Below are 26552 nucleotides of genomic sequence, written 5' to 3'. Positions count from 1 at the left end.
ATCTGATCAACGCCATGGTCAGGTAGCAAAATGGCTTAATTAAGACAGACTGATTTCAAGGAATCACGAAAACCTGAAACTGAAGAGGGGCTTACTTTAACACCAAGGCTCTGTTTAAAAGTGGGACCGCTTGATCCTACCAACCCCAAACAAGTGAAAGCTCACTTGGGAGTGGTGAAAAGCCTAATTTGCTAAAGAGATGGATTGTGGTAAGAAACGAAACTGTCTGTAGTCAATTACCTGCCCCATGAAAAATTGGTTCCCTCAAATTAGAACTGATGAAAACATACTTCTGTTGGAATAACAGAGCAGCTGAACTTCTCCACAAGAAACCTTATTAATTTCCTTTTAGAAACTAGATGCTTATAAATTAAATATTTACATTAGGAAATTATAAACCACAGTGAACTCTTTGAAAATAATTCTTAATTCTATTGCTCACTAGTAGAGAGAAAATAGGAAGAAAAACATTTCAGAATGGTAAAGTTAAAGGAGGAGCAACAGATCAAATAATTCTAATTCTGAACCATTTCTACATAGATACGGGGTAAACAGCTACTCCAGGTCACGCAGGAAATCAGTCTAACAGCAGATACAAGCCTAGGCTCCTGGTACTCCGAGTGAGACCTTCCATCTATGACATATCTCACTGAGTATTTTAACTGTGCATGAGAAAATACGACTTTCAGGATCACCCGCTAAGTGACAAAAGCATATGCACAATCATAGTGTTGGGGAGGACCCAGTGTATCAACTAAGCTAGTTCTCCTTTCCCAGCATGTGAGCTCCACCAGCATCCCTGGGGTCACAGCATCCACAGCATCCAGAATCTATTAGCATTCTGCATTAAGTAAGTACTTGATACTTTGTGTGTGTGTGTGTGTGTGTGTGTGTGAGCAGCCAAAATCCCAGAATGCAATTCAAATTACTATCTGCTGCTTTAAATCCTGGGGTTGATGAAGAACAGCTAGCTGGTCAGGACCTTGGCTGAAACCTGTCACATGCTTGAAGACAAATGTAAGCCTGCCACTTATTTGATTTCCATATTGAAAAATCCTAATGCTTTCTCCCAAAGCCTTATTTTCATCCCTTTAACAGTTTATACTTCCTTCTTTAGACAGCTTCAGTTTCTCCAGTTCATTTTCTAGTTGGATAACTTCTTTAATTTACGGAGATCTCTCTGAATCCTTGCCTATTAGCCTAAGGGGATGCTGATAAAAATAATAATGCTAATAGTTAATAGTTATTGTGAGATGACTAAGCATGTTCCCTATGTAGCAAGATAACTTGGGATATTTGCTGCTGAAAGAGACTCAGAAGAAAAAGTGTGTCTTTCCTCTCCACTGTTCCAAGAAGATCGTCACACAATCCTATTTTGAGCTTGATTCCCTCCCCTCCATGCGGATTACAGCTGTTGAGGCTCCTGGGCTGACAGTAGAAGTTGTCAAGTCCCAGAAGACGAGTCAGCCAGGATTTGGCTTGGGAGTCCAGTGGATTGAAAGCAGCTAGCAGAAACTGACGGAGTGGTAGTTGCTGGGAGAGGGGCTCCTCCTCCAGACAGTTTGCAAATGTGCCCCATGAAGCATGGCTGATGGGTATGTGTGGGAGATGGGCCTTGAAGCAGAAGTGATGATTGTGAGGCTGAGTCTGGGGTCAGCAGGGGAGGACTTCTATGGGGAGCATCACTGAGTTGGCTGGACCTCCATGCCCAACAGACACAAGAGGTGTCAGCTGGAGAAAAGCTCAGGATGGAAGAATAGCTACCACCAGAGAATAAGGACAAAGCCATTTCCATATGTCCAAAGGCGCTGGCTGAATCCACTGGTTTTCTGTAACAATCGAGGGAGGAGGGGCTCCTCCAAACTTAACAGGTTGAATTCTTGACAGTCTTTTGAGCAGGTGCTCAATGCCAGATTTAGTTTGAGGGAGGACAAATAAGTTGATATGTTGTTGCACAGGAGGGTTGTAGGGCAAGTCCATGCCCATTACACAAACCCTCCCTGATTTCATACTCGCGAGAATGGCATTAGGCTCCAGCATTAGCAGCTCTGCACTGGATATTACAGATGAGAATCAGGGAAGTAAGGTAACTTGCCCAAGGTCATACACATGCAAAGAATCCCAGCTTTGCCTGATTCCAGAACCTATAATATTAATCATAGTGCACATGACTTGGTGAACCTTATTCTGTAATTAAAAAAAAAAAAATCGCTCAGGGTGCCTGGGTGTCTCAGTAGGTTAAGCATCTGTCTTCAGCTCAGGTCATGATCTCAGGGTCCTGGGACTGAGCTCCCTGCTCAGCGGAGAGCCTGCTTCTCCCTCTCCCTCTCCCTCTGCTGCTCCTCCTGCTTGGGCTCTCTTTCTCTGTCAAATAAATAAATAAAATCTTTTTTAAAAAATCTCTCTGCAAATAATTATAAATTAATTCCACCATCCAAATGTAGACAAAGAAACTGAGGTCAAATTTGTGACGTCTCAGGGACCTTTTTTTTTTTTTTTTAATTACATAAAAATTCTGACAGAGTCCTTAACATGTACTAAAATTTTAAGTTAAAAAAATCAATTCTCAGTCTGGAGCCGGTGACTAAGTGTCCCCGTGAAGAATGTGACACCGCAGTTTGGTATTCAGCAAGCAACTACAACATGCCCACACTGCAGTAGGTTGTCCTAATCTTTGAGGATAAAATTCAAACTCCCTGGCTTCACAAAGACATCTTCCAGCCCTCCTATTGGCTGCATGTGACACTTAACACTGGCAACTCCATTACAACTCACGTACCCTCCACAAAACACCTCCTCACCTCCAAGTTAAATGAAAGGATGGACCATATTTTAATGTCTGCATAGCTAGTACCCAGCTCAGTGCCTGGCACATAATAATCAAAAACTATTCACGGGACGGATGAAAGAGAAACTGAATAAAATCGAAATTTTAGAAGTCTTTCGTCTGTCTCCCACATTTCCGAGGCTAATGTGTTACCTCAGTGTCTCCCCTCAGACAGCAGCATTTGTGTTGTGAGGCTCTTCCAGCACCACTAACCTGACCCGGCAGTTCTGTCTGATAGCAACAGGAAGGTTATAAATAGAAGGCAGAAGAGCTGTTCGCTCCACGTCTGCATTTCCGGACAAAAACAAGCAAATGCATTTGCTAACACTGGGTATAGATCCCAAGGGACCCAAACTGGTCCTAGCCTTTGGCAACGAGTCTATTTTGCCTTAAAGCATACCTCTTAGTACCAAAGTTGGGAAAAACAGAAATTCTCAGACATAAATAATTGATCCAAACTTGTAAGAGAATTTGACAAAGACAACCCCAAACTCCTGAAAACCTACCTGTCAAGGAGATTATTAAATAACAACAGAAAGTCAATGATTACATTTGGCAGTAAGAGTTGGATTAGCTTCAAAAGACAATAAAGAGGGGCGCCTGGGTGGCACAGCGGTTGGGCGTCTGCCTTCGGCTCAGGGCGTGATCCCAGCGTTATGGGATCGAGCCCCACATCAGGCTCCTCCGCTATGAGCCTGCTTCTTCCTCTCCCACTCCCCCTGCTTGTGTTCCCTCTCCCGCTGGCTGTCTCTATCTCTGCTGAATAAATAAATAAAATCTTAAAAAAAAAAAAAAGACAATAAAGAAATCAAGCCACTAATCTGAATTCCAGGTCACTGCTGAATACTGAATAACTTTTTATAAACTAAGCGACAAGCATGACCCTTTGCACGGAGATCGAGAACTATTTCATAGACAGAAGATGTCTAGATATGCTGAAAGGGTAGACTGCCAAATACTACAGTTAAGTGGAGATGGGGAGAAAGACACAGAGAGCCAATGAGAGAAGAAAAAGGGCTTAAGGTGAAACAGGCAGCTAAATGTGTGAGGCTTGCTCACGTTGAGAATCATCCTCCGGTTACTTCAGGTGATGCATTTATCATAAGATAAACAGGGAGATGTTGGCCTCATGATTCAGGCTGCAGAATGAAGCTACCACAGTCTGAGACCAAGGACCCCACAGCAGAGTCCACCAAGCTATCACTGTTTCTCAGCCTCTGCCCATTTGGGGGCAGTTTCTGTTAGTTGCGTCTCTCTTCTCCACTATGATGACCTCCTCTCTACTTTATGGCTCTGCTTATTAATTCACAGCTTCTCTTGGGTCTCCACTTTTCTAGCAACTCTCTCCACTCACACTGTGTCCTGACTCAAACTTGCAGTCACCCAAACGTGGGTCAGCAAGTCACCACCAAGGACAGGGTGCCTCTAGTGGGCACGGCTCTTGTGCCAGCTGGTCTCAGACGTTACTCACAAGCCCACGAAATGGCAGGCTACCTTAGGGCTGGGCATCAATCACTGACCCATTCATCTGTGTCTGAGAGAGACAAGTAGTAGAGCGTTCTCTTGCTGTCTGAAAGAACAGCATCCCTATTTTGGAAACTGAATAGCGTAGAGCAAAGTATCAGTTACCATTACTTTATAAAGAAAACATTTTTAGCTTCCCTAGACCCAAAATAACCTGTCTTAGGCTTTTCAGATAGCTCAGGACTCATCTTGCTAACGGATGCACACAATAAATGGAGATAGAGCACAGATGCTCAAAGACACAGTTCAAAACTATGGCAACTTGATGCTGAGATTCTGTCTTCCCTGGAAGGAGCTTGACAGGGCTACGCCTGGGGCTTGGGGTGCCTGCTGCTTCTGTATCGGCTCCCTGCAAAACAAACTCTGAACGCTACTTTCACTTTTCACCTTTTCTTGTAATAGCCAAAATCCTCTTCGATTTCTTTTGGTTAAAGAAAACAGGTACTAAGGTAAGTCCTTCATAAGAGTAAGGTGGCATCACACGAACTTTTATAAAACAAGGGATACCTGTAAACAGGTCCAACAAAGCTTGATGAACATGAAGGAGCAACTTCCTGCTTTGTTTAGACGAGGGCTGAGGGTATGGCAAGCCCCTCACTCATGGTATGGTATACTCCTCCAGTACAGCATGGTTCCAACCAACCCACAAACCTTAAATAGCGCTCTCATACTCCAGACTGAGGCGCCTCTCATTGAAATCTAAATAGCTTATAGCATGAAATCGGAAAAGGAAAAGATTAAAGATGATGGCATGGCAAAACCAAAAAGGTATCATATAGAAGGGCAGCGATAGAGTCCTGAGCGCTGAGGGACAGCTGGCCTCACCGAGCAACACCTGTTCCACAGACCTGACAAAGGGAGAAAGTGATAGAATTCACACATGATGACTTCTATCTCTTTGGTATAGAGGGAAAAAATGCTGATAGTGTTGGGATGAGATGGATTTAGGAGCTCCAGGATGACAGAGAAAGTTTGAAAGGCCCATTGTAGGAACATACAAATGTATAAGAGATTAAAAAAAAACAACAACAAAAAACAACCCAACAACAACCTGCCAAATATACAACTTAGAGTTTCCAGTAAAATCTTCATAAGCACAATTTGTAGAAACTCAAGTCAGATGTTTGCTACCAACTCAAAGCATGAACAGTGAGCAGACAACTTAAGGTTGAGGGTTGAGACAAGGCAGAAGATAAAAAGGCTCCTGGGTGTTATTAGTGAGGGAATCCACATATAAATGTAATAGAGTTCTAACAATAAAAAGATATGAATGGGATATGTACCTGAGAATTAAGCAAGATTATTCATAATTGGATAGAACATACAGGCTTACAAAAGAATGAGAAAACTTTCCTTCCACATTTTAGTACGCCCGCTTATGAACAAATTACATGTTGACTCCCTGTAAAAGAATGCTTCCTGGATGATAATTTATATGAAGTTTAATTCTTAATTATCTCTCATATTCACCAGAAATGCATATGATATTGTATGCAATATGAATGGTTTAGCTCAGAAATTCTTGTTAATTGCCCTAGGCCATTACTTACTTGAAGAGGAAAAAGAACCAATCTTTCTGCACAACCCATACATGTCAGTTCTCTGCTAGATGCTTTACATATGTTGTCTCATTAATCCTCCTAATAACCCCGTAAGATAGGTATTAATATCACCATCAGTAATTTACACCTGAGAAAAGCAAAACTCCCAAGTGGCTAAGGAATTTGCCCAAGATTGTAAAACAAGTGTGACTCCAAAGCATATGTACTTTCCAACAAACCACACTGCTGAGAATTGAATAGGGAGATGTCAAATGACTTCTGATTTTTTCTTACTGCCAAGGCCTATTACCTTATATATGACCTCACTACAAATAAGGATAGATAATTTATCAGTATCTTTGCTCTCTCCAGAATATTTTTCCTATGATTAAGTATTTTGATCAGTCAAGAGGTACAGAGGTACTATTACAAAATATACTTTCTTTTCTTTCTTTTTTTAACAGGGGAGTCTTGATTTTATTTTTAAGTTTTTATTTAAATTCTAATTCATTAACATACAGGGTAATATTCATTTCAGGTGTACAATATACTGATTCAACAATTTCATATAACACCCGGTGCTCATCACAAGTGTGCTCCTTAATCCCCATCACCTATTCAGCTCATCCTCCCCACCTCCCTCCCCTCTGATAACCATCAGTTTGTTCTCTGGTTAAGAGTCTGTTTCTTGGTTAGCCTCTCTTTTTTTCACCTTTGCTCATTTGTTTTGTTTCTTAAATTCCACATATGAGTGAAATCATATGGTATTTGTCTTTCTCTAACTTATTTTGCTTAGCATAATACTCTCCAGCTCTATCCATGTCATTGCAAATGGCAAGATTTCAATCTTTTTTATGGCTGAGTAACATTCCATTGTGTATGTATACCACTTCTTGGTTATCCATTCATCAGTTGCTAGACATGTGAGCTATTTCCATAATTTGGCTATTGTAGATAATGCTGCTATAAACATCAGGGTGCATGTGTCCATTTGAATCAGTATTTTTGTCTTCTTTGGATACATACCTAGTTGTGCAATTGCAGGATCATAAGGTAGTTGTAATTCTAACTTTTTGAGAAACCTCTATACTGTTCTCCACAGTGACTGCACCAGTTTGCATTCCCACCAACAGTGCAAGAGGGTTCCCCTTTCTTCCCATTCTTGCCAACACCTACTGTTTCTTGTGTGGTTGATTTTAGCCATTCTTACAGATGTGAGGTGATATCTCATTGTAGTTTTGATCTGCATTTCCCTGATAAGTGATATTGAGCATAGTTTCATGTGTCTGTTGGCCTTCTTTGGAGAAATGTATATTTATGTCTTTCGCCCATTAACTGAATTATTCATTTTTGAGGCGTTGAGTTTTATAAGTTCTTTATATATTTTGGATATTAACCCTTTATCGGATATGTCATTTACAAATACCCTCTCCCATTCAGTAGGTTGCCTTTTAGTTTTGTTGATTGTTTCCATCACCATGCAGAAGCTTTTTATTTTGATGTAGTCTCAATAGTTTATTTTTGCTTTTGTTTCCCTTGCCTAAGGAACCTATCTAGGAAAAAGCTGTTACAGCCAATGTCAGAGAAATTTCTGCCTGTGCTTTCTTCAAGGACTTTTCATGGTTTCAGGTCCCACATTTAGGTCTTTAATCCATTTTGAGTTTATTTTTGTGTTTGTGTATGGTGAATGAGAATGGTCTAGTTCCATTCTTTACCATGTTGTTGTCCCCTTTTCCCAAGACCGTTTGTTGAAGATACTGTCTTTTTCCCATTGGCTATTCTTTCCTGCTTTTTGAAAATTAATTGACCATATAATTGTGGGTTCATTTTTGGGTTTTCTATTCTGTTCCATTGATCTTCCTATTTTTGTGCCAGCACCATACTGTTTTGATGATCACAGCTTTGTAGTATAACTTGAGGTCCAGAATTGTGATGCCTCTATAATTTTGCTTTTCTTTTTTAATACTGTTTTGGCTACTCGGGGTCTTTTGTAGTTCCATACAAATTTTAGGATTGTTTGTTCTAGCTCTGTGAAAAATGCTATTGGTATTTTGATACAGATTGCATTAAATGTGTCCATTTTTTTATATAGTATAGACATTTTAACAATATTCTTTCAATCTATGAGCATGGAATGTCTTTTATTTCTTTGTGTCATCTTCAATTTCTTTCATCAATGTTTTATAGTTTTCAAAGTACAGCTCTTTCACCTCTTTGGTTAGGTTTATTCCTAGGTATCTTATTATTTTTGGTGCAATTGTAAATGGGATTGATTATTTACTCTTTCTGCTGCTTCATTATTGGCATATAGAAATGCAGATTTCTGTACATTGATTTTGTATCCTGCGGGTTTACTCGATTGGTAAATCAGTTCTAGCAGTTTTTTGGTGGAGTCTTCTGGGCTTTCTATATATAGCATTATGTCATCTTCAAATAGTGTAAGTTTTACTTCTTCCTTGCCAATTTGGATGCCTTGTATTTCTTTTCATTGTCTGCTGTGGCTAGGACTTCCAGTACTACGTTGAATAAAAGTGGTGAGAGCGGACATCCTTGTCTTGTTCCTGACCACTGAGGGAAAGATCTCAGTTTTTCCCCATTGAGGATGATGTTAGCTGTGCATTTTTCATATATGGTGGCCTTTATTATGTTGCTGTATTTTCCCTCTAAACCTATTTTGTTGAGGGTTTTTTTTTTTTTTTTTAATGAATGGATGTTGTACTTTGTCAAATGTTTTTTCTCCATCTATTGAAATGATCATTATGTGGGTTTTTTTTTAAAGATTTTTTTTAAAATTTATTTGAGAAAGCAAGCAGAGGGAGAGGCACAAGCAGACTCCGCACTGAGCACAGGGAGCGATGCAGGGCTCAATCTCAGGACCCTGAGATCAGGACCTGAACTGAAACCAAGAGTCAGACACTTAACCTACTGAGCCACCCAGGCACCCCAATCATATGGTTCTTATCCTTTTTTTTTTTTTAATTAATGTGATGTATCATGTTGATTGATTTGAAAATACTGGCCTGCTCTGCAACCCAGGAATAAATCCCACTTGACCGTGGTGAATGACGTTTTTCATGTGTTGTTGGACTTGGTTTGCTAGTATTTCGTTGAGGATATTTACATCTATGTTCCTCAGAGATATTGGCCTGTAGTTCTCTTTTTTAGTGGTTTTGGTATCAGGGTAATGCTGGTCTTATAGAATGGATTTGGAAGTTTTCCTTCCTCTTGTATTTTTTGGGATAGTTTGAGAAGAACAGGCATTAGCTCTTCTTTAAATGTTTCGTAGAATTTGCCTATGAAGCCGTCTGGTCCTGGGCTTTTGTTTGTTGGCAGTTTTTCGATTATGGATTCAATTTCTTTTCTGGTTATCAGTCTATTCAAATTTTCTATTTCTTCCTATTTCAGTTTTGATAGGTTATATGTTTCTAGTAATAATCCATTTCCTCTAGATTGTCCAATTTGTTGGCATATAGTTTCTTTCATAATATTCTCTTATAATCTTTTGTATTTCTGTGGCTTTGGTTGTTATTTCTCTTCTCTCATTTGTGATTTTATTTATTTGGATCCTTTCCCTATTCTTTTGTATAAGGCTGGCTAGAGGTTTAACAATTTTATTAATTCCTTCAAAGAGTCAGCTCCTGGTTTCACTGATCGTTCTATTGTTTTTTTTAGATTCTGTATCATTTATTTCTGCTCTAATCTTCTTCTGATGGCTTTACTCTTTGTTTGTTGTTCTTTTTCTAGCTCCTTTAGGTGTAAGGTTAGGTTGTGTATTTGAGATTTTTTTTTTTGCTTCTTGAGGCAGGCCTGGATTGCCATATACTTCCCTCTTAGAACCACTTTTGCTACATCCCAAAGATTTTGGAATGTGTTCTCATTTTCATTTGTTTCCATGTATTTTTTAATTTCTTCTTTTACCCCCTGGTTGACCCATTCATTGTTAAGTAGCATGTTATTTAACTTCCATGCATTTGTGATCTTTCCAGATTTTTCTTGTGGTTGACTTCTAGAATGTTCCATGTGTACTTGAAAAGAATGTGTATTCTGCTGTTTTAGGATGCAACGTTCTGAACATATCTGTTAGATTAAACTGTACCAGTGTGTCATTTAAAACCTCTGTTTCCTTGTTGATTTTCTGTTTGGATGATCTATCTATTGCTGTAAGTGGCATGTTAAAAGTCCTATACTATTACTGTATAATTATCAATTTGTTCCTTTATGTTTGTTATTAATTGTTTAATGTATTTGGGCTCCCATGTTGGGTGCATAAATATTTATAATCATTGTATCTTCTTGTTGGATTATCCCATTTATTATTATATAGTGCCCTTCTTTGTCTTTTGTTACACTTTTTTTTTAAGATTTTATTTTTATTTATTTGAGAGAGAAAGGATGAGAGCGAGAAAGCACGAGACGGGGGAGTGTCAGAGGGAGAAGCAGACTCCCTGCTGAGCAGGGAGCCTGATGTTGGACTCAGTCCTGGGACTCCAGGATCATGACCTGAGCTGAAGGCAGTCACTTTACCAACTGAGCCACTCAGGCACCCCTACAGTCTTTGTTTTAAAGTCTAGTTTGGTACAACTACAACTATTGCTACTCTGGGTTTCTTTTGATATCTGTTTGTATGATAAATGTTTCTCTATCCCTTCACTTTTTTTTTCTAATAGAAAATTACTGAATTAATGTCATAAGTTGGGCACCTGGGTGGCTTGTTGGTTGGGTGTCTGCCTTTGGCTTTGGTCATGGTCCCAGGGTCCTGGGATCGAGTCCCGAGTCAGGCTCCCTGCCCAGTGGGGAGCCTGCCTCTCCCTCTCTCTCTGCCTGCCACTTGCCCTGCTTGTTCACTCTCTAATAAATAAATAAATAAATAAATAACTTTAAAAAAAGTCATAAGTTTCAAAACCAAAATTCAAAAATAGTTACTTAGGCATAACCTCTAACTTTCACAATTTCATTGCTTTATAGTATCTTGCATTAAGTCTGTCTTTTTTTCCAAATTTTTATTTAAATCCTAGTTAGTTAACATAGTGTAGTATTGATTTCAGGAGAATTTAGTGATTCATCATTTGCATATAACACCCAGTGCTTACCACAAGTGCCCTCCTTAATACTCATCAACCATTTAGCCCATCCCCCACCCACATTCCTCCATTGACCCTCAGTTTGTTCTCTTAACGTCTGGTTCCCTCTCTCTTTTTTCTTCTCTCCTTCCTATACGTTCGTCTGTTTTGTTTCTTAGATTCCACATATGAGTGAAATCATATGGCATTTGTCTTTCTCTGCCTGATTTATTTCACTTAGCATAATATATTCTAGTTCCACCTATGTCATTGTAAATGGCAAGATTTCATTCCTTTTGATGGCCTTATCCCCCCCTTTTTAAGTTTTATTTATTTAAGTAATCTCTACACCTAATGTGGGGCTCTGATTCATGACTCTAAGATCAAGAGTCGCATGTTCTTCTGACTGAGCCAGCCAGGTGCTCCTATATCCCCTCACTTTTAATCTGCAGGTGGCTTTAGATTTAAAGAGTCTCTTGTAGGCAGCATATATATCTTTTTTTTTTTTTAAATCCATTTTGACACCTGTCTTTTGATTGGAGTGCTTGTCCATTTATATTCAAAGGAATTATTGATAGATATGTATTTGTTGCTATTTTATTACTTGTTTTGTGGCTGTTTCTGGAGATTTTCTCTGATCCTTTCTTGTCTTTTTCTTTTTCATGTTTTGGTTTTCTTTAGTGATATATTTGGATTTCTTTCTCTTTATTCTTTGCACGTTTGTTAGTGGGTTTTCATATATGGTTACCACTAGGTTTATATGTAACCTTTTTTTCATATAATAGTCTATATTAAGTTGATGGTCATTTAAGTTTGAACCCATTCTTTTCTCCTCTCCTCCCCATGTTTTAGGTGTATGTTATTACATTTTATATCCTCTTTGTGTGTGTGTGAGTTCCTGACTGATTTTTACAGAAATATTTTTACTATTTTTGTGTTCCCTACCTTTATACTGTCATTTTTGGTCTATCCACTCGAAGAATCCCCTTTACTATTTCTTGCAGGGCTGGTTTAGTAGTCATGAACTCCTTTAGTTTTTGTTTGTCTGGGAAACTCTATTTCTCCTTCCATTCTGAATGACAGCCTTACTGGATAGAGTATTCTTGGCTGCAGACTTTTCCCATTCAGCATTTTGAATATATTATGCCATTCCCTTCTGGCTTGCTAAATTTCTGTTGAATAATCTCCTGCTATCTTTATGGGTTCTCCCTTGTAAGTTACTAACTTCTTTTGCTGCTTTTAAGATTTTTTTTATCACTATAGTTTGCAAATTTAATTACAATATGTCTTGGTGTGGGCCTGCTTTTGTTGATTTTGGTGGGAATTCTCTGTGCCTCCTGGATGTGGATGCCTTTTTCCTTCCCCAGATTAGGGAAGTTTTCAGCTATTATTTCTTCAAGTAAATTTTCTGCTCCTTTTTCTCTCTTCTTCTTCTTCTGGGACTCCTATAATACAAATGTTATTATGCTTGATGGACTCACTGAGTTCCCTAAATATATTCTCATGTTGCATAATTCTTTCTCTCTTTTGTTCAGCTTCATTGCTTTCCATCACTTTGTCTTCTAGGTCATTAATTCATTCCTCTCCTTCTTCCAACCCACTGTTCATTACACCAGGTATGTTTCTAATCTCATTTATTGCACTCTTCATCTCTGATTTTTTTTAACTTTTATCTCTGTGGTAAGGGTCTCGTTGATGCCTTCCATTCTTTTCTCAAGTCCAACGAGTACCCTTATGATCATTGCTTTAAATTTTCCATCAGGCATATTAGGTATATCTGTTTTCACTTAGATCTTTGGCCATGGCCTTAAATTGTTCTTTCACTTGGGATGAATTCTTCTGTCTTCTCACTTTGTCTAAGTCTCCACCTGCTTCTGTATGTTAAGAAACCCAGTTGTCTCCTGCTCCTGAACGTAATGGTGTCATGAAGAAGAGATCATGGTTAATGTCCAGGGCCTGACACTTCAAGGAGTGTCTCCAATGTGTGCTGTGTGTTCTCTGCTATTGTGTTCTGGCTGCTCTATCCTTCAGGCTAGTTGTCTGCAGAGGTTCTCCTTGCCTGCTGTGGGCAGTGTTTGATCCTTGGCCAGAATGTGGTGAGTTTTAACTAGGTGTGCTCTGGTCTGCTTGTGAAATGAGACCTGTTATCACCTCCACAAGAAATGAGGCCCTGGAGAACTCACTGGTTGGGAGAAGTAGTGTGGGCAGGAGTTTGTGCTAGTCTTCTGGGGGAGGGGCCCACCACCTGGGACTGAAGGTAAGTGTGACTGAGAAGGACAGTTCCACCAGAATGCAGGGGCATGGGGCTTAGCACAAGAAAGTTAGGCAGCCAGTGGCCACACTGTGCTGCTTTCCACAGGTAGCTCTATGTTTATGCTGAGGGGCAGGGGAGGGGAAATGGCACTGGCCAGCTCCTTTATTCCCAAAGAGGTGTCTCCATGACGACTGCCACTCTGGGACATGCTCTGAGAAGAACAAACAGTCTCCCCACTGGGTGCTCCACATGCTCTTCAGATCGCTGTTTCCATGCTTTATGCCCCGCCAGGTTGTTTGTCTACCTTCTCTCCAGCACAGTGCTCTCTAGGCTGTATTCCAGCCAAGCCTGCTGACCTTTAAAACTCCAGCCTTGAGGCGCCTGGGTGGTTCAGTCAGTTAAGCATCTGCTTTCAGCTCCGGTCATGATCCCAGGGTCTTGGAATTGAGCCCCACATCAGGCTCCCTGCTCAGCAGGGAGGCTGTTTCTCCCTTTTCTGGTCCCCCTGCTTGTGCTCTCTCTCTGTGTCAAATAAATAAATAAAATCTTTAAAAAATTAAAAAAAAAAATTATAAACTCCAAGCTTTAAGCCTCACTGGTTACAAGAACTCACAAAATTCTGCTCCTCTCACTTTCCAAACCAATGGCTATGGGGAAATGTTCTCTTTGTGCACTCCCCTGTGAGATCCTCTCTCTCTCTCCCTTCTGTGCAACCAGTTACCTCCCCTCCACAACAGCCAGGATCTGTTTCTCCCCTAAACCTTGTCTCCGCACTTCCTACCTTCTTCAATGTGGCTTCTTCTCTACCTTCAGTTGTGGAGTTTGTTCTGCCGGTCTTCAGGTCAGTTTCTGGGGTACTTAGGATGATTTGATAGTTATCTAGTTGTATTCATGGGATGAGGCGAGCCTAGGGTCCTCCTACTCCGCCATCTTCCTGTCTCTACAGAATATACTTTCAAAGAGAATAAAAGAGAGTGTGGGTACTATCATCAACTAACTAGGGCAACCTTGGGCAAGCTTCTTAACCTCTTTTGTGGTCTGTTTTTTAATCTGGTAAAACAAGAACTTTAGACTAGGTGGTGTCTAAAGTCCTGTTTGACTCAGGTCATTCATTCATTCAGTAAATAGACTGAGACTCTTCTATGTATCAGGCACCATTTTATATGCTAGGAATACAGTTAAAATCTCATGGAATTCCTGATCTTAAGGCAATAATTCTCAAGGTGATGAGGACTGACAGGTGAGGCCAATTTTCCAAATCCTTTGGGGAATATCTTTTTGAAAATATACTGCCTCCTCGATCCACAGTCTCATCCCAGGAGGTAAGCTTTGTGGGGAGCCAGTGTTACTGATAAGCATTTGTGATATCCTTTGTATAGGCTTGGCAGAAAAAAGATTGAGAATTAGTGTTCTAAGAGATATAGCAATTCAAGGAGGTGCCAGTCATGTGCTCTATTTTGCAGCCTGAAAGGAGATTCAGTAAAAGAGCCAATTCTAAGCTTAAGGTAAGTTTAAAAGTGAATTTGAATTAATAGTCCCTGATTTATTAAAATCCTATGAACACTTGTATCAATTAGGTAATAGAAATATTAGAATGCTTACCCATCTTATTTTTGGCCATGATCTCTCATGCTGAACTCATGTGGCAAAATTGTTTGATTAAAAATACCACTATCCTTCTGACAATGAGTTTTAATATCCCAGGCCACAGCCAGTTTTCTGTATTTAAATACAAACAAACAAGCAAAAAAAAATTAATGATATGATAGCATTTTGATGATGAAAGACCTGCGTATGTATTATTATTCTTTTGTGTTAAGAATAATAACAAAATCTTAAATGTCAGGGAGTTTTAAAAAACTTATTTCCATTCCCCTTAAATCTGAGAGTTATAACTAAAGTTCATGCTATAGTAAATACAAAATTTCCATAGAAATGTATATGGATTGAAAACGGAAAAAAAAAAAAAAAAAAAAAAAAAAAAAAAAAAAAAACAGAAAACACCTCCAGCTTAACACTGTCAGCATAGAATATTTTATTTTAAACTTGCTGTTCAAACTTTCAAATACAACACATGTGGCAAAGAAACAACAGTTAACACACAACATCTGCCACAATTCTATCTTTGAACTGCCTTTTCTATAATATGTGATATGTTACAATTTCTTTCAATTTCTTACATTCATGGTATTCTTAAAGGCAGCAAATGTCAATTTTTCTGCTCTGAAAACAGTTCCATTAATGTTTTGAAATTGCTTAAAATGACAACTTTTTCCTTTTGGTATTCTACTGCTGCCCACATTAGTGACATAATTCATATTATTTATAGGTTGTTGAGAGGTATACTGTACTCAACAAATCAACTCCCAACTCTAAGTTAAAATGAACTTCAATCCAAAACAAGCATTTTCCTAAATCAGTATACTCAGCTACCTTTCTCAAAAATATTTCCATTCTGAAATAAGTTTTTTTTTGTGTGAGATACAATAGTTTTATCTTTTATTCCTAACAGAACTCATGCTGTACTTTTTTTCTCAAAATATATTTGATATATTCTGTGCAAAATGTTAAGTTCTGTATAGGTATGTACCTTATTCTGAAAAAGTTTATAAAATATAATTCCTAAAAACCACCTCAACATTAGACAATAGAGGAAGAAGAAACATATCAAACAAAGCCTAATTTTCCACATGAGAAAATAAGTATGTTCTTAAAGCTCCAGTAATACATTCCTTGAAAAAACTCAGAATGCACTTTGGTCATTATTAAACATATGAGAACAAAGGCAAATAAAACAAATTGCTTTTGTCGTTTTCTACACAAAGAAAATACACTACACAATGAGGCTGAATTGAGGCTGACCAAAAGGAATGGTAAGAGCAAAGTGATATTGTGACATGGCTCTGTTCTCCACACATTCCTGATCTTAAGATTATGATTTGGGGATTAAAACTGCACCAATCAAATAAATCATTTACAATTAATTATTTTAAATTCCCTAAAACATGGTAAAAAACGTGAGGATATTCAACATGATACACCTTGCACCAAGAAAATTCTATACTGTTTCAAATAAATTCGTTGTTTTAGAAACTAGATACTCAGTTTTAAAAAAAAAATTGCAAAAACATTTCATGTTTTATGTAATTCCTAATATATTCTTGATTGTACAAATGTAACAACTTAAAATCAAGGCCCAATGTAAGATACCATCATATTCGCCCTATTTACCTAACATGCCAACATGGTAAGTTCTCATTTGGACACTTGGCAAATTGCATGTGTGTGTGGTCGGGGGGAGCAGGTAACTTTCCAGGTTAAAAGCATCTAAAATAGCCCTTATAAAATTGGGGGTGGGGGGGTGCACCAGGTTAAGTTTAGAGGACAGAATTTGCAAAGTGAAGCTCTTTTCTGAAAATCTGGATATAGTTTTATAACTAGCAATCAGAGGAATATTTTATTGATTCTTAACCTTATTCTTAAGTTGTTCATTTGAGTGTGTATACACTATAGTGTACCATGGGGAAAAATTATTTTACTTCAGTAAACATAATGTACTTTAGTAATATCAATAGGCACTTCACTTGTGAGATGAGTGTATACCTCACTCAAAAGGATACCATATCATGCCCTAGTACACTATAACATATCCCATATAAAGATACACATTTAAAAGTAACAATTTTAAAAAGTGCACATTTTGAGCATGCACAGTTGGAGCTGTGCAAACAGCCCAGTGTTTCAAATAAATACCATTATTACTAGTTAATTTTTATCAAAATATCTTACAGTATGGTAACCATTTACAATTATTGCTCTATTAAGAGTTTTATCATCAAAGAGCACTTGTTGACCTGTTATGTAATACCATATATATTAATACTGAAGGGTGCGTAACTGCAGCTTAATCAGTGTAGATCCTGGCATTGTTCCAAAATAATTCAAAAAAAACCCTGACTGGATCTTGATTTACCAAAGAGGATACTTTCTGTGTTTAGCTGAGTCCAATGCGATATTCCAAAGTTAAAGACGTTTTCCTCAAGTAAGGCAAGTTCACGGCATTGATGGAGAACAGTGCTTAGCAATGGCTTCTAGTCTCACGATTTGTTATTTTGTCAATTATTTATGAACAATTACCAGGATCTCAAGTATCTGGATATCAGTTTTATCACCCTTGCAACAACTAAGTACATCAATGCTAAAAATAAAATATAAAGACTAAAAGAAATGTAAAAAACAGTGAACAAGTAAAATAAATATAAGAATTGCACAAGACAGTCTGATGTAAACACTTCGATTTCCCAGCTGAGACTCCTGAAGCAAAGAGTCAGTGACTGCTTTCAGGCAGCTTAGTTGGTACTGTTATTCTGGAAAAGAGGCTACATCTTCTTTTCTCTGAATTGTCATGATTTAATCTTCCACAGCTAGTGAGAAAATAACAGAAGTAGTAACCATTAGAGTCAGTTTTAATACAGTAACTTACTAAATTATACCACGTAATGTTTTTATCTAAATTTCATTCACAAACAAGGGTAGGTTCTACTTTTTTAAACTCCTTTATCTCTGTGTTTTTAAGAATTCACCTTGAAATAAAAAAGTGAAAATCAGATTTCCCCTGCTTTCTTTCTTTTTTTTTTTTTTTTTTTTAAGATTTTATTTATTTATTTGACAGAGAGAGAGAGAGAAAGCCAGCGAGAGAGGGAACACAAGCAGGGGGAGTGGGAGAGAAAGAAGCAGGCTCCCAGCGGAAGAGCCTGACGTGGGGCTCGATCCCAGAACTCCGGGATCATGCCCTGAGCCGAAGGCAGACGCTTAACGACTGAGCCACTCGGGCGCCCCTCCTCTGCTTTCTTTTAATGGGAAGTAGCAATATATAGACACTACTGGTTTAATATGAATAATCTACAACTTATTTGCTAAGAGCCGTGCATATGTTGGAGGATGTATGTACTGCTATATAATAAATAATACCACTTTTGGCTAAAAAAAGCAGGCTCTTCTTTTCCTTTTTATCACCTAAATCAGATTCAGATTATGTAAGTAAAAATAAATCCCTTTACTTATTCTACAAAAGAGTCTTATTTGTATGAACACTGTTCCAAATTAGGAGTTCATCAGCATTATAAATCAAGAATATTATTCATTCTCTTGCATACAGCATTATCAAAATGACTTCATCACTGCACACAGGAGATCTCAAAAGAGTGATGGGGTAAAATAAATGTCACAAAATGTAACAGAGCACTAAGAAATAAAAAAATACCGGGAAGGTCTTACCTTTAAATTAAATCCAAGCAAGTCACTGATAACACCAGAGACAGCTGACAGGATGACAACCTGGGTGATGTTATAAAGCAGTGGATTCATCGTAAGCCCATATAATCTAAAGGGACTGTCCAATTCCTAGCAGAAGAAAAAACCCATAAGCCCGGAAACTCATTACGAAAATTATCAGTTAAACTAATTCAGGACAAAATACAATGAGAATTTTCAAAAACACTTTCAAAAAACAGTTACAAATTATGGGTACTTTTAGAAAGGATAAACTTGATTAAACTTGAAAGAAGTAAATACACTTTGTTGTGTTTTTTTTTTTTCTAGAAGTGATTTTCATTAAAAGAACTCTATAACCTAACTCTGTAACTCTAATTTCCGTCTCAAATGAATGACTAGTAATGTACTGGTCTAGTAGCTACCAAGGGGTTTGAAAACATTTTCTAAGATAAGAACAGAAAATGGAAGAGAACAGTATCTTTTTGGAAAAAATTAGAAAATCAGCCAAATTTTCTGCCAGTATTAATACATACATAAAACTCCCCTTTGAGATAATTACTTTTCGAATATAAAAACTGATTCAAAGATTTAATATTCTCTGATTTATTGATTCTCAGATTTAACGTTATATGGCGGGCCCTGTGTTAGGCTCTGGGAAATTAGGATTCAGTCCCTGTGCTGAAGGACCTTATAATCTAATAGACATGCAAATAAACAATTCAACTGTGAGCCTCCCATAGAAGAGGTGTGTATAAAAGGTTCCGGCCCTAGAGGAAGGTGCTCCTAAAACTTCGTGGGAGGAGATAACAGGCATTCTGTGAGACACATGAGAACATGGCACCTTTGACTCACTACAGGCTGCTCAGCATTTTAGAGCCCAAGCGCAAGGAAAGAAAGCCTTCAAATTTATAAAACTGGCTACTGAGGTAAGGGTCATTCTTTGTGCGGATTGTACTGACAGACTGGCACCAGTGGAATTTAATTAGGGGAGAAGTGTATGAGAAGTGCAGGTGAGGAAGATCACCAGCAGAGGGGAAGCCACGTAGAGGACGGGCTGGAGAGCTGGCAGACTAGAAGCAGGAAGGCCTTGAGGATTCAATGGACCAGAGCTCAAGGGAGAGAATGAGGGTCTGACTTAGGGCAGTACTGACAGGGAAGCGGGATGTACTGGAAGCTATTTGAGAGGTTGAATCAATGGGCCTCAGAATTTCTTGGCAGTGAAGAGGGAAAGAGAGAGGGAACAATTGATATTAAGTCCCCGGTTTCTGAGTAGAAGACTGTGTATGACTGTGTGTGATCAAAAAGGACCACAGTGTTGTGCTTTGTACTTTAGTATACTGCCTACATGTGCACCAGACAAGCCCACCCACCTCTTCAGAGCCTTGTCGATACCTAATGTATATTGTGAGGCACTATATCCCATTAAGACTTTTTAATGGACTGAAGAAATAATTGTAACACTGAGACACAACTAATTTTGTACCATTCTTTAAACACTTAAAAAACAACTCTTAGGGGGCGCCTGGGTGGTGCAGTCGTTAAGCGTCTGCCTTCGGCTCAGGGCGTGATCCCGGTGCTCTGGGATCGAGCCCCACATCGGGCTCCTCCACTATGAGCCTGCTTCTTCCTCTCCCACTCCCCCTGCTTGTGTTCCCTCTCTCACTGGCTGTCTCTCTCTGTCAAATAAATAAATAAAATCTTAAAAAAAAAAGTTATAAAAGTTTAAAATGATTTGGATTACTTTAATTTTACAGTAAGTAAAATGTACATGGCATAAATGTGTTCAAATATAATTTGGAAACATTGTGGATAATCATAAAAACCAAACACAAGGTAGGATCTGCAAACAGAAGACTCAGATATAATATCAGAACAGCATATTCTACATTATATCCATTTTCAGTTTTATTTTTACCTTTAGCAGTTTAGTAGCCAGCTTTAAAACATTATTCACTAGTGTCAGTTCCTCTTTTTTGTTAGGTTTCTTCTCCATTTTCAAGTAGAGGTTTATCTTTTTATAAAAAAGGAATAAATAGTTAAAAATACTTAAAATTACAACAAATACTCATTTTTAAAAGTAACTGATAGTCACTGAAATATTAATGGTGGTGGTCTGGTTATTGAGATTACAGATGACATTAATATTCCCCTTCATACTTTACTGTATAGTCCAAATTTCCCACAATAAACATGTTATTTTATAATAAGAAAATAAGGACTTATTTAAACTTTTCAAATATAATGCAAGCTGACACAAGAAAGGCAAACTGGATGTCATTATTTAATAATAGGTGAAACACTTTAGTCCCAGAGCCAAAGCAACCTAAAGAGTAAGGAAGAACTAGGGTAAAGTAAATCAATTAAACGGTTTGTTTGTTCCTCTCCCGTTTCCCTTTAGTTGAGCTCCTGTGACAGGGTTACTTATTTTTTTAAAATCAAATTATCCCTGACAAAAATACTAAAGAAGTTTTCATTGGCTGTAAGTTTCTTGTAATAATTCCTATGAAATGGTAAGGAAAATATTAAACAAATTCATACAAAATAAAGTTAACCATCAAAATTATTATGTTTTACTCCTCCTATTGAATAAAAATTGATACTTATTCAAATATGGCTCTGCTACACTGCAAAGCAAATATATTCCACTAATGGTTTAAAATTCATCATGTCTATTCATAGCACTTCCTTCTTGTCAAATAAAAGTGAAACAGAAAAACAGATTAGGTTTGAAATCTGCATCAAGGCAGGAACACTGGAGATGAGGCTTGTGTTCTATCAAATTTCAAGTTTTGCTTTGCAACACAAATGCAAACTAACAACAGGTTCCTAAAAAACCTGAAGTAAATGAAAAAAATTTTAGTTTAATATGTAGATTATAGACATTAACTTATGACAGAATAAACATGCATTCTCACCTGTTCAGTAAGTAATATTGAGGTATTGCTATATTTTTTACTTGTTTCTGATCCAAGAGTAACAAATCTTAGGAGAAAAAGTGTTAACGAGATGCACCAGATTACCAGCTCCCAATTGTAGTGACAATCAAGGAAGATCTCATGCACATGAAGCAACTAGAAGTGTATGAAAAAAGGCAACAGGAAGCAGCAATGTGATTCAAACAATTTCTTTTTAAAAGGAAATAATAATTTATTTCATACAAGTGGATCATGAATGTAGTAGGGCATTTTAAAAACATTCCACATTTATTACGGAATATTTCAAATACACAAAACATGTAATATAATCAAAACTCATGACCAGAAGTGGTAGAGAGGGTAACAGTTTTATTCCTAAAGTAAATACCCCGAAGGTAATAAATATCATATAAACAATGTTTGCTCTAATTTTTGAAAGATATACTTTATCAGATTAAGAACAGTACCTTTGAGTATTATGAATCTCCACTGAAATTCACCGATTTGTTTTCTGCATCTGTTGAGATGATCAGATGTTTTCTCCTTTAAATCAACTAAAGGAGCTCAAACCAAATTCAGGGATTTTCCAAGTTGAAAATCTTTGCATTCAAGGGATACACTATACTAGTCATGGCATACTTATTGTTATTAAGTTGTTGGCTTTATCTCGCTAGTATTTTGCATTGAAGTTAACAAGGAAAATTAGTTCATAGTTTTCCATTTTCATACTATGTCTCCGATCAACTGGTATCAAGATATTAGTCACCTAAAATGAGTTGGGGAATATTCCCTTTTTTTCCTGTTCTCTAGGTGTTTTGTGTAGGATTAGAATTAGCTGTTTAGGGGCACACAGGTGGCTCAGTCAGTTAAGCATCTGCCTTCGGCTCAGGTCATGATCTCAGGGTCATGGGATCAAGTCCCACACTGGGCTCCCTGCTCAGAGGGAGTATGCTTCTCCCTTTCCCTTTGTCCCTCCCCCTGCTTGTGCTCTCTCTCTCTCATATAAATAAATTTAAAAAATAGAATTAGCTATTTGAATAATTGGCAAAATTCAACTGTAAAACCACATGGGTCTAAAGGATTTTTGTTGGTGGCAAATTTTTAAACTACTGAATCAATACCGTTCTATAGTTACAGGTCTCCTCAGATTTTCAATTACGTTTTGAGTCAGTTTTAATAAATTATGCATTTGTACAAAATTGTTGAACGAAGCATTTAAAAAAAAAAAAAAAAACTTCTCAACTGTGCCAGTAGCTTATGGTTAAATATACTGTGCTTTTTTCTTTTTAAACATTTGTTATAGTTTTAAAATTTCCAAATGCATGAGTTTTCTTGCTGCTGTCATTGTTTCCTACTGTAACTGCATTAGTTAGATCAAGTGGCCTGTATGGTCTGAGCTGAGAATTACTTTGTGTACAAGTACATGGGAAAGTTTATAAACTGTCTTTGTGCCTGAGAAGAATATGTATTCTCTGATTTTAGAACAAAATTTTAACTGTCGTTTACATACATATCTTCATTATATTTTTTTGGTCTATTTAATCAGTTACTGAAAGAAATGTGTTGAGACCTCCCAATGAGGTTTTTTCTCACAATTTCTCACCTTAGTGCTATTGATTTTGGCTGTCTATACATATATTTGAAGTTGTATGATTACATGCATGCAAGGTGGGAATTATGAGATCTTCCTGATGAATTATTCTTTTAATTTTTGTCAAGGTTCCCTTTATCCCTTATATTTAGACTAAGCCTATTGCATCTAACATTAATGTGAACTCACCAGCTTTCTTTTGGCTAGTATTTGGCTGCAGTAGCTTTTTCTATCCTACATTCGAAACCTTTCAGTTATTATGTTCCATGTGTCTTTGTTGATAGGCGTAGAAAGGTTTTATGTTCCTAAGAGTCAGAACTACTATAGCATGTACTCCGGAAGAAAATGCTGAGCTGCAATAAGGAATTGTGAGTACAGAAATCAGTCTCTTCCTCTTGGTTGCTTTTATGATTTTTCTCTTTGTTTTTGGTGTTCTGCAGTTTCTCCACAATGTGCCTAAGTGTGGATTTACTTTTATTGCTCCTTCTCATTCTTGTTGTGCTTCCGAAATCTGAAATTAATGTCTTTCATCAATACAGAAAAACTCTTAGCCATTATCTCTCCAAATATTGCTCTCCTTCTCCTTTCCATCTGGAATTCCTACTGGATATTTGTTGGATCTCCTATCTGTCTCATCTCCTTTTCACATTTCCATCTCTTTATCTCTGTCCTATAATCTGGGTAACTTCTTCCAGCTTCTATTCACTATTTTTAGCAGTCTTCAATCTGCTATTTATCGTTTATTGTGTTTTAAATGTCAATAACTGTATTTTTCATTTCTCTGAAGTACTGTCAGTTCTTTTCCAAATCTGTTTTTCCATAGTGTTATCTATGTCTTTATCTCATAGTTCCTCTCTGATCAGTCTATCATCTGAGGTAGCTAGAGATCTAATCCTGCTGTTTGTTGGTCTGCTAAGTCACTCTTGATGGACTGTCTCTTCACAGTGTTTTGAAATCTGAAGGGGCTTCATCTGTGGAAATCCTAGGAGGCCTAGGTTGAAGTCACATTCGCCTAAGAACAATCTTGGTTTTGCTTCTGCCAAGTATCCAGGTATCCAGGAACCTAGGAATACTTTTCATATTAACTTCTTGACATGGAGGTTATGGGACAAGATCTGTAATGTACACTTTAAACCCTGAACCTATAATAAGGGACGACTACAGTCGTATATTCTTAGAGGAGAGACTTATCCTCCCCATTCTTGTCAGTCCAGGCAGAGTCAGATGAGCTTTCTTCCTGTCCTCCTGTGCTGGTGAGCAGGCTGTTTTTCTTATTCTACCTTTTCATGGAGAATGTAGTCCTGTAAGGGGTAGCATGTATAAGGAGGTACTCAGGCTGAGGCCTCATCTTCTTTTTTTTTTTTTTTTTTTTTTTTTTTTTTTTTTTTATTAATAATGATTTTTTATTATATTATGTTAGTCACCATACAGTACATCCCCGGTTTTCAATGTAAGGCTCGATGATTCATTAGTTGTGTATAACACCCAGTGCACCATGCAATATGTGCCCTCCTTACTACCCATCACCGGTCTATCCCATTCCCCCACCCCCCTCCCCTCTGTAGCCCTCAGTTTGTTTCTCATAGTCCATAGTCTCTCATGTTTCATTCCCCCTTCTGATTACCCCCCCTTTCTTTATCCCTTTCTTCCCCTACTGATCATTCTAGTTCTTATGTTCCATAGATGAGAGAAATCATATGATAGTTGTCTTTCTCTGCTTGACTTATTTCACTAAGCATTATCTCCTCCAGTGCCGTCCATGTTGTAGCAAATGTTGAGAACTCATTCTTTCTGATTGCTGAGTAATATTCCATTGTATATATGGACCACAACTTCTTAATCCAGTCATCTGTTGCAGGACATCTCGGCTCCTTCCACGATTTAGCTATTGTGGACATTGCTGCTATGAACATTGGGGTGCATATGGCCCTTCTCTTCACTACGTCTGTATCTTTGGGGTAAACACCCAGTAGTGCAATGGCTGGATCATAGGGTAGCTCAATTTTTAACTTTTTAAGGGACCTCCACACGGTTTTCCAGAGTGGCTGTACCAACTTGCATTCCCACCAACAATGTAGGAGGGATCCCCTTTCTCCACATCCTCTCCAACAATTGTTGTTTCTTGCCTTGTCTATTTTTGCCATTCTAACTGGCGTAAGGTGGTATCTCAGTGTGGTTTTGATTTGAATTTCCTTGATGGCTAATGATTTTGAACATTTTTTCATGTGTCTGTTAGCCATTTGTATGTCTTCATTGGAAAAGTGTCTGTTCATATCTTCTGCCCATTTTTTGATTTGTTTATTTGTTTCTCGTGTATTGAGTTTGAGAAGTTCTTTGTAGATCTTGGATACCAGTCCTTTATCTGTAGTGTCATTTGCAAATATATTCTCCCATTCCGTGGGCTGTGAGGCCTCATCTTCTGTCCTCTGTGGACATAAAATCTTAAGTCTCTAGGATACTAAGACTGACAATGTACATCATTTTATCTGAGGGCTGCCATTGCATTAACACATATACTTAATTGCTCTGTTTTTTAATTTTATCTCCATTTTTGGTCCCTTACTGTCTTATAAACTCAGATATGTATGTAATATGTGTATAAAAAAGCTTACATATGTATATTAAAAAGCTGGGTTTTTCTTTTTCTCCCCCCAGCATTATATAGTGTTTTAAAGCATAAGAATTTTCAGGTAATCTAATAGGTCATATTGAAATGGAAGTTTAATTTTATAACCTAGAATATCCTGAGATATTTTTGTGCTTCTTGACTAATCTTGGACAATGAGAGTTCTTTTTCAGAGCCTGAGGCAGTCAAGTCAGAGTGACGATCCAGATATAAAATGAAAGAATTAATACCAAATGTGAACAAAGCAGAGATTCATGAAAAACAGTCTGAAACAATCTCATAATTCTAGTCACTCATAAGTTTGTTTGGGAAATAAAGATAACCAAGCGAATGGTGGATAAAAACTAATTACTATGTATTCAATCAACAGATCTGAGACTATGCTAGCCACTGTTCATGACACAGATAAGACACTTATTCATTCTACTGAAAAAAAAATGAACTGCAAAAAGTCAATTTTAAAACTTGTATAACTAGGTTTATAAGTATTATTACTTTGGTTGTTTATTATTAGAAAGCCTTCTGGAGCTAAATAATATAGATGTGATTATCTAATTTTTACACATTGGAACAAGTCAACTCACCTGGGCACAACAGATAAACACAACTGATATAGTCAACAAGAAAGCAGATGAAACTATTACATCAACTGATCGCTGAGGACCTCGACGCTGGGGAAAAAAAGGGAAAACACTTTTAAATATACTTACTAATTAGCAGCTAATTCCATGCTTTCAATTACAGTGTTGATCCATCCCTGCAGGTTGATCATAGCTTACAATGTTGAAAATATACCTAATTTGTCAGATGAATTTTAATTACAAAGTGTTACTATTTCCTGAGGATTTGCAATACAGTGAAGATGGTGAATACATAGCACAGAATTCTTGGCATAACTTTCACATTTTTCATTTCATTTCATTCCAAATATTTTGTCAAA

General features: G+C 37.6%; 1 protein-coding gene and 1 long non-coding RNA gene across 8 annotated transcripts in view; both read right to left on the bottom strand.

Annotated features, from left to right (window-relative positions):
• LOC123001314 (uncharacterized) overlaps positions 1 to 15192 on the bottom strand; it is a 62772-nt gene extending 47580 nt beyond the window's left edge. Inside the window, exons 1-2 of one of the 2 annotated variants that reach the window (XR_008956460.1) lie at positions 14809 to 15192; positions 13988 to 14158 (exon numbers count right to left, since the gene is read on the bottom strand). This is a non-coding gene — a long non-coding RNA (uncharacterized LOC123001314). The remainder of the gene's footprint in view (positions 1 to 13987; positions 14159 to 14808) is intronic. The other variant, XR_008956461.1, reaches the window with a different exon arrangement.
• A 25-nt stretch (positions 15193 to 15217) lies between these two features.
• The window catches only part of PHTF2 (putative homeodomain transcription factor 2), a 115690-nt gene continuing 104355 nt past the window's right edge, over positions 15218 to 26552 (bottom strand). For all 6 annotated transcript variants that reach the window (XM_026504395.4, XM_044385971.3, XM_057304510.1 and 3 more), the window contains 5 exons: positions 26197 to 26283; positions 21396 to 21551; positions 20396 to 20491; positions 18484 to 18609; positions 15218 to 17630 (listed from right to left, as the gene is read on the bottom strand). In XM_026504395.4, the coding sequence (XP_026360180.1) occupies positions 17610 to 17630; positions 18484 to 18609; positions 20396 to 20491; positions 21396 to 21551; positions 26197 to 26283 (486 nt within the window). In that variant the 3' untranslated portion in view covers positions 15218 to 17609. The remainder of the gene's footprint in view (positions 17631 to 18483; positions 18610 to 20395; positions 20492 to 21395; positions 21552 to 26196; positions 26284 to 26552) is intronic.

Source organism: Ursus arctos, unplaced genomic scaffold (genome assembly GCF_023065955.2).
Source record: "Ursus arctos isolate Adak ecotype North America unplaced genomic scaffold, UrsArc2.0 scaffold_3, whole genome shotgun sequence".
In the NCBI taxonomy this organism is placed as follows: domain Eukaryota; kingdom Metazoa; phylum Chordata; class Mammalia; order Carnivora; family Ursidae; genus Ursus; species Ursus arctos.
This window is presented reverse-complemented; position numbering and strand designations above follow the sequence as displayed.